This window comes from Clytia hemisphaerica, unplaced genomic scaffold, assembly GCF_902728285.1.
Source record: "Clytia hemisphaerica strain Z4C2 unplaced genomic scaffold, Clytia hemisphaerica genome assembly, whole genome shotgun sequence".
NCBI classification, from domain to species: Eukaryota; Metazoa; Cnidaria; class Hydrozoa; order Leptothecata; family Clytiidae; genus Clytia; species Clytia hemisphaerica.
In genome coordinates, this window is record NW_027103551.1 from 1,950,324 (window position 1) to 1,959,088 (window position 8,765).

Below are 8,765 nucleotides of genomic sequence, written 5' to 3' on the forward strand. Positions count from 1 at the left end.
TTTTTTTTCAAAAACAGAAAAACGTGACAAAGGTTGAATTTTCAAAAAAATTTATGAAATGAAAGGGATTTAAAATAAGATTGAGAAGTTAATAAAATTCGTTAAAATTAATTATTATCAAAATCTATTCTAAATATTGATCAAGTAATCTCATAAATTTTAAGTCAAAAATTTTCGAAATAAGTACACGATAGAAATCGCCCTAGGTTATTATTGTTTAGAATAATTCATAATAAAAAATTATCAAAAATGTCTAAAAATTAAAATTATAAGAGTTCATCATTTGAGGCAGAATAATTGATTATGAGGCCTAAAATTCGACTAGAAATAGTTAAAGAATCTCAAAATGACATTTAGAAAGACAAGACCCGATTATAAAATCAAGTTTGTATAGTTTTTTTAAACGTCGCCTTAAAGTCTACTTTCAGTTAGTTAATTCCTTTTAAAATAGAAGATTTAAGCCTTTTCCGAAATCATATGAAACTCTTTCGAAATCCGGTTTACAAAAATAATTCTTAAACCTTCACCTTTTTAGAAGGTTCGTCTTTCCTCTTGTAAAAATATATCTTTACAAAGAATAATATGTCTGTATGCGAATTGAAATGACCTTAAAAATTAAAAAAATAATAAAAGTTTTAACATCTCAACGCTTATATACCCTACTATTACAAAAAGTTAACATTGAAATTTGTTCTGAACATACGTACAGTTTCAGTAACCTTAGCCCTTGAACTTGAAAAGTATTACAACATGACCGTATGCGAAAATATCGAAAAAGAAAATTTCACAAAAAAGTGCAATCGTTCGGAAGCTAAGAAATACATTTGGTAAAAAAATAGTTTGATTGAGTAAGAAATCTTTCACCTATCTATGGGTGATTTCAAAATGCGACCTTTCAGAAACCTAAGCTCATAATTCAAAAGCTTTAATAAGCTTGTTATTTTACTTTGTCTCAACGATTACGCCCTAAGAGTAGAATATTATGTTTAAAGTAAGCTGTTTCTGAAAACCCCCACAAAAGGCGGTTCAAAAAGAAAAAATGTTCAACAAAAAATAATGGGCTCTTCCAGACAATGTTTGTACATGGGGATGGAGGATATAGTGTCCGGGGGTAGGGAAAAATCTACAAAATTTGCCTCGTCCGGGGGGTAAACTTGCCCTGTTTGGGGGCAAGTTTGTGTGTCCAGGGGGTTAACTAATGCTTGTCCAGGTTACACCTGCTATCCGGGGGGTAAATACCCAAAAAATGTTATATCCTCCACCCCCCCATATTCAATTTATTTCTAGAAAAGCCCAACTATACTTCATCAGATGAAGTCAGATGAATCGGATTCTGATGAAAGACTATGCATTACCGACGGTTGTGAAATATCCTAGACTTTTCAAAATGCTCGTTGAACCATCCATCACGCAAACACGTCTATAGTTTAACGCTACCAACAATTCACCTAGCTTCATGGGTTCTGGCCCTTTGAGGCCCATGGTCATGATAATACGGCCTTTGTGAGCCTCAAGGATACTTGTTTGGGGTGTTGGAATGAGTTGACCGTTTTCGTCGATTGATTGATCGTAGGGTATGTTTACACTATGTTGTAAGTGGCCTGCTGTGAATTCTTCTGCTGGTCGTGTGTCTACAACCAAAACTTTTTGCTGCTGAACATTATTATCTACAGTCTTTTTCTTGTCTTTTTTCTTTTTGTCTTTAGAACCATTTGCTGCTTTCCCATTGGATAAATTCTGATCACGTGACGAGATGGGATACGATTCTAACTGTTGAGTGAGCTTCGAGATTCGGATCAAATCTCTAGGTGAGATACGTGAACAAATTTCAGAGCGTAACGATGCTAGCGGGAGGAATTCTTTCTCAGGTAAGTTCATGAATTGTTCTTCTGAGGGCGCTTTCATTCTGTTTTCAGGGTTGTCTTGTTGGCGGAGAGAGGCGGAGGGTGGAGTATGGTTGAAAAGTTTAATAGAATCTTTGACACACTTCTCAATATCAATACCAGGCATATCGGAAAACAAAAGAATGCAATCATTAAACGCAAAAGAGAGGAGTTGCTCTCGAAACTGCTCTAAGATGGAGACTCCAACACAAAGCGGTAACATAGAGCTTCCAAGAAGGAGCGTGTCCCATAAATGGTAGATTTTCTGCAACGGGAAAACGTGTGAAAACATGGTCAAGAACCAAGGGATCGCGTACAGTTCTGGTTGAAATCCAATCTCATTTAAATGGTTAAACAGCTCTGGATCATGAAAGGCAATCAACTGCTTGAATACTGCTAAATATTCATGAATAACCATCGAATTATCTTTCAAGAAGAAATGGTACAAATACTTTGGAACAAATGCTGATAAGCATGCAAAAGCGAGTGCCTCGTTATTGAAATTCAATTTCAAGAAAGGTGCGCATAAGGAATCTAAGCCTTGCCAGTAAACCAGTTTCGGTGCATTAGTGACAACCCATGCTTTGAGGACAGATTTCAGCTTTGAATGACCAACTGGTGATGACAATAGATTATCGTATTGATGACAACGTGGAATATCAACTTCAATTTGACGATCTGTAGCTGTCATGGAGACTTTATCAACCATATCGTAAGCTTCAAATATGTCGCCAGAGACGTTCAGCAAAGCTGCCCAAACCTTAGCTCTCACATAGGGTGGAATATCAATTCTGGCTTCCTTGACGATCCGATCCCGTGTGTATGGATAGCCTTCTAACAGACGCTCGAAAAGCACAATACGATGGAATTGATAGCCTGCGCTCTCTTCACGAATAACCAAAGGTAGTTTAATTGAATCTGATAAATCGACTGGATAGAGGTCATCGTGTACCACTAGTGGGTAGAAAGACGTTAAATCTATACCCGATAATCGATCGTAGAGTTGGGTTAAATTGATACAGACTGTGTTTGCAGTTAAGACAATGGATTCTTCCTCTGAGACTCCATACTCTTCACCGTTGTTAAGGATAGCTGTCGGTAACGCCAAAACTGGTGCTTTGGAATTCAACAAATGTGCTCTTTTCAGCTCCACAAAGACATCACCACCAGTCAAACACCAAAGATGGTATATCTCAAAAATCGAACGTTCGCTTAGTAAGGATTCAAGAGTACATTCTTCGCGGTTTTCTAGTAATAGAGCGTTGAAGTCAGGTAACTGTTGAATACTATGTGATCGATAAACAGCTGGAAAAGGGCTTGGGACTGATAAATTCATTTTCTCAGGTTCCTGTAATGGTTTAATGAATTCATGCGATAGAATTTCCCTCATTTTGGAACCACGCTTTCTTGGATCAGCTTGTAAGCATAGTTTCAGAAAAGATGAAAACTTTGGATCGATCAATTTCATTTTGTGATCACAACCACTCCATTTACAAATTTCAGATAATGCACTTTCATTGTTATTAGTAGTTGAAAACATATCAATCAATTTCATTGCAATTCGTTCTTTTGATGGGCCTAATTTACTCCATAGTTGGCCTTCTAAATAGCAATCAAGTAAAACCATCCCCAATGACCAGATATCAACTGCATTGTCTGATGGCCCGTATAATGGATTATATCCAAGGCCAGACACAATCACTTCTGGTGCCATGTACCGAGTATCACCAACCGTAAACACAACCTCATCATTAAAATTTGTCATATTATATAAACCGTATTGGGATAATTTCACATGATCATCTTCATCAAATAAAATATTTTCAGAGGACAGATTTCGGTGTACATAACCTTGATTAGAGAGGAATTCAAGTGCTAATAAAATCTCATAACCCAATTTTTGGATTTCAGCTACAGTACGAAATTGAAACTTCTTTTTAATCAAAGTTTTCAGATTGGTTGTGTAGAATTCGGACACTATTACAAGACGTTCATGTTTTCCACGTACAATGTCAACATATTGACACAAATGAGGATGTTGCAGAAGTTTCAATTTTTGAAACCGTCCCAAGATGCGGATAGAGTTTGGCGTGACCGGTAATCCATTTTGTCCACAAGTGTCTGTCGGGTGAGATGATGCCAAAAAGGAAAATAATCCCAAATTAGCACCACCTAATTTTCCACCAACCATGATAGCTTTATGTTTATTTTGATTTTTTCATTTTTTATTTAGCCTGCAAATAAAAGGAAAATAATTGTAGAAGCTTGTAAATCAGCATCAAAATTAGAATACTTCAAAATAGGCCATAGAAGCCAATTAATATTATACCGTCAAGGCAAAAGTTCTAATCTCCAAATCAGTATCAAAAACTGTGAGAAAACCAATATTTTTTACGTTGTTAACTTAAAATTTAGAAATTGGTCCTTTTTTCTTGTAAATAAAACCGAAGAAAAGGTCAATCTTACAATATTCTAAGTGAGAAAGGCAATCTAGTGTCAGCTATTTCAGACACTAATTTTGAGATTGGACCTAGGAAGAGATTCCTAGGAATCATATATGGTGGGAAAGGGAGGTCTAAAATGTTGCTTTAATATTATAATTTTTTACTGAATGTATGCTCATAATTTTAACTTTTAAATTCAGTTTGGAAACTATTTTTACTTGAAAATGGTGAATTAAGCAGATTAAAGGGAAAAGGAAATAAAATGCTTACTTTGAAGCTTTTAAGAAAATATTTTAGACTGTCATGTCAATGAATTGTCTTTTACATGAAAATAAATTTGAAAACACTTCTAAGCGTAAAAAATAGGTCTGAAAATTCTCAACTAATTTTTTAAATACAATAATGATATAAACTTTTCTTAAAAGTTTTTAAAATATTAACATAAAGAAAATAATAATTGGATGTAAAAATAAACAAGCCTTCATATCTAGCATTGAACAAATTTTGAGTAAAAGCCCATTATGACAACAAAATTTGTATGAAAAGAATTACAGTAGGTATGGGAACATCCCTAACGACATGAACACAAAAAAATACAAAACTATCTTATCTGGAGTTACCAGAAATTAATCGAACAAAAAATGAAAACCATTGTTTAGTTGAGGAGACCCAACAAACTAGCGTCGTTAAAATTTATCTTCCTTATGCTGGTAAGCAAGGTGAACTGATTACCAAGCAGTGCCGTAGCAACTGGGGGGGCAAGGGGGGGGGGTTATGCCCCCCCAATAATTTTTTCAAAAATGGTTATTTTGCAAAATGCAAAGTTTTTCTTTTTTAATTTGTCATAATTGTCACAATTGAGTGCATTTTCAAGCAATCTAGAGCTCAAATTTTCAAAATTTCCCCCCTCGGGCCAAACCATGGTTGGCCCTCGCGGTGTCACTAAACTTCAGCCCCCCCCCCAATATGCAAATGCCTCCTACGGCACTGCCAAGGATATCAACAAGACTGTCAGTAAAATCTTCAACAAAAAAGTGACTGCTAATGTAAGCTTTAAGTCAAAAAAGCTGAGCTCCTTTTTCAGTGTTAAAGATAAAACTGAAATAAAACATAAACACAACCTTGTTTACAAAGTCACGTGTCCTGATTGTCCGGCGACCTACATTGGTGAGGCTGGAAGAAGATTACAGGAACGGGTCGACGATCACGGAGGAAGAGACAAAAACAGCCACGTTTTGAGACATTCTTTTTAGAGCGTGGTCACAATAAAGTTAAGTTAGAGAATTTCAATATCTTGGGAAATAACTTGTACACAGAGACACAAAGAAAAGTCAGTGAGGCATTTTTTATTAAAAATCAAATGCCCACGATGAACATTCAAAGGCTATCTAGGCCTATTTTATTGTATAAATAATTAAAGAATATCACTTGAGAATTAGCAATATAATAAATATACTGGTAAAGTTTTATTGTCCTTTGATTTAGGTTTTATGATGTAATTAGTCTCTTTCATTTCAAATTTCTTTTAAACTTGTACATTTTACAGATAGCTAATTTTCATTGCAACAAATTTTTTACTGATGATGGCACTCTGTTGAGACCGAAACGTTTAAAAATAAATTTCAAAAAATGAACCAAAAGCAGCTTCTGTTATTTAACCTTTTACTGAAGATGTATGGAATGATTGATTTATTTAACATTGTTTAGTTGATTTTTGATAGCAAACGTTCTGATTTTAAATAATACAAAAATTCACGCAATTTACATGAACAAACATCACAAAATTCTTTTTATCGTTTTTCTTTAAAAATCTAAAAAAATTAAAAAAACCCATCCATAACTATCTAAACATAACGATGCCTCAAGGATTCATCCGTAACAATTTAGTGCGAGCTCTTGTCATAACTGGGTTTCTAGGTGTAATTGAACGTTTTTGTCCACTCAATCTTCTCCTATTTGGCGTTTGATTTTCATTAGAATTAGAATTTTCTATCCCAGCGTTGTTTACCGATACGGCATTATTGTTTGCTGAGTCAGCACTGTTTGCTAGCTCGGCATCATTATTTGCTGATTCATCATTATTTGCTGACCCAGTTGAAGAAGCAGAAGAAAGTATTGAAGGCCTACAATTTCTTGAAGGTTGACGCCTTCTAGATGTTGAAGATGCTGAGTTACTGTTTTGTTGTTGAGAAGAGCTTGCGGAAGACTGGCGTTTCCTTCTTGATGAAGATGAAGTAGGGTTTTGCTGTTGTTGAGGTAAATTTGAAGATGATGTTGATTGTCCTCTTCTTGAGTTACTGCTAGAACTACTAGAGGATTGTACGGCAGGAAGTTCATTACTTTCTTCTTGGTTTGAGGCTGATGATAGAGAGTAAGCAGATGTAGGTTGTTCATCCAGATTCTGTTGCTGCTCTACCGTATTGTTGCTGTTATAACCATTATTCATAATGCTGCTATTTTGATTCCCTTTAGATTTTGAAGATCCGCCACCACCATAGAAATTTTCCACAGTTAGTTCAGCTGCTTTCTTGATAGTCAGCTGTGGTATTCTATGTTGACCGTTAACCTTCTTAGAATATTTCAAATCTTTTTCAGTTTGATACTCGTTCTTCCAGTTAGGTATGAAACGGAATGACCAAATTGGTTTTAAAGGGCTTCTATTAAAACGAATTTTGTAAACATCTTCTGTGAATTTCTCATGAGCTTCGGTGTCTTGGTTTTCTTTTTTGACTTGATATTTTATGATACGTCCGCACATACCCATGCAACCTTCCTCGTAATCTTTCTTATCACAGATAGCGTGAGTTTTCCAGACTTCTCGAATACACCAAGATGGAGTAATAACATTATCATCATAATCTCTTGAAATTATTTTGAGCTCCAGAAATTCTTGATATGCATTTAAGGCAATATTAGCGACAACTTTTGACCAGCCCAACTGTTTTCTTATTCTTTTGGTTAGGCTTTTACTGTGTGTGAAGACTTGAAGCTTGACGGTATTAACCAAACGACACTATAAAAGCAAAAGACAATAGTACTAAAGAAATGTAAAGAATTAGCTAACCAAAGCTAAGGATTTAGATTATCAATAAAAGCTTCTTTGGTTGTTCTGCTAAAATTTTCAAATTCAAAATGACATCGCAAATTTTGCTTATGCAGAACCAGAAGTCAAAATATCAAAGGGATTTGGAAAGAATAATGTATGTTTTGCATGTGTTGACAATATTATAGCCTGAAGGAAGTTTATTTTTCATCATTGAAAGTTCATACCAGGCAAAAAGCCTCTTATATTCATAGTCTTGCTTTAGCCAGCTAAATGAGAGCCAGCTAAATGAGAGCCAGCTAAATGAGAAGATATATTTCCAAAACAATATACTCTCCAAAGCAGCCATGGTAACTGGTGGCGAAACAAAGCAAAGACTTTTGCAAAAAAGCTGTGGAAAAAATTAGTAAGGATTATCGTCTCAGCAAATCAGGTCAACATCATAAGAGAATCCACTCAGCAAAAGATAAAAACCTTGTGATGAAAATTAGACAATAATTAGTTGTTAGTGGAAAAAATAACCTAAAAGGGAATGGGTTATACAATTTTATCCCCGTTCGAAATTAAATGTAAAAATTGGACTCAAAAATCAACCATATTTTAAATGGGAAACAATAGATTTTCTATCCCCATTGGGGTTTTGAAAGTACATAATTTTCATCCCCACTGAGGAAAAAAGTTTCACCTGGGTACTGAAACAGGGGTATTAAAAATGAACTGAAAAATAATAATTCAATTTAATCAATGTGTAGTAAAGAGAAATTGATACCTTGACCAATAAATACTCAATGAACTGATCGGTGTTCCCTGACATGGCACCAAACACAACAAACTAATTATTTCTCTTTTTTTTCAATATATATTTTCAATAGTTTCTCACTGAAAAAGAAAAATGAAAAGCATGAATTCGGATCAAAATAACATAACTTTGATCAGGTCAAAAAGTTTTCATTTGTTTTCATTTGTTAAAGGGTATAAACAACCTGGCAACGAAATTAAGCTTTTTTCATCATAAATCAATGAAAAGTTGCACTTGACTCATGAACAGGTAATTTGATGAAAAAATACATGCTCTTATATGAAGAAAGAAACACAACTTGCATTCCAACTATTTATAACTGAATTCACCAAAATTGAATTCAAAAATGGAATTGAAAAATAAAACACAAACAAAATAAAAATTAAAGCAAAAATACAACAAACAAAGATCTTTGCTTCATAAATATTGAAATTTCGGAAAATAAAATACCAAAGCAAGGTATAAAAATTACTTAGAAAAACGCAAAATGCTTCAGTTAGAATCCATAAAAACATCAGCGGTCAGGGCATTCATCACGATTTTGACAAAATCCTGTAGAGTTATCATATTGTTGAAGTGTTTCCAATGGAACAACA

At 34.5% G+C, this 8,765-nt stretch overlaps 2 protein-coding genes across 2 annotated transcripts; both read right to left on the bottom strand.

The window, feature by feature from the left end:
• Positions 1–386: 386 nt before the first annotated feature.
• Positions 387–4,113, bottom strand: LOC136800248 (TBC domain-containing protein kinase-like protein). The gene has a single exon (XM_067056869.1). The coding sequence runs from the start codon at positions 4,072–4,074 to the stop codon at positions 1,345–1,347; it is 2,730 nt and encodes a 909-aa protein (XP_066912970.1). The 5' UTR covers positions 4,075–4,113; the 3' UTR covers positions 387–1,344.
• A 1,902-nt stretch (positions 4,114–6,015) lies between these two features.
• Positions 6,016–8,269, bottom strand: LOC136800249 (uncharacterized). The gene is made up of 2 exons (XM_067056871.1): positions 8,140–8,269; positions 6,016–7,340 (listed from the first exon to the last, which is right to left on the bottom strand). The coding sequence occupies exons 1-2, from the start codon at positions 8,182–8,184 to the stop codon at positions 6,189–6,191; spliced, it is 1,197 nt and encodes a 398-aa protein (XP_066912972.1). The 5' UTR covers positions 8,185–8,269; the 3' UTR covers positions 6,016–6,188.
• Positions 8,270–8,765: the final 496 nt, after the last annotated feature.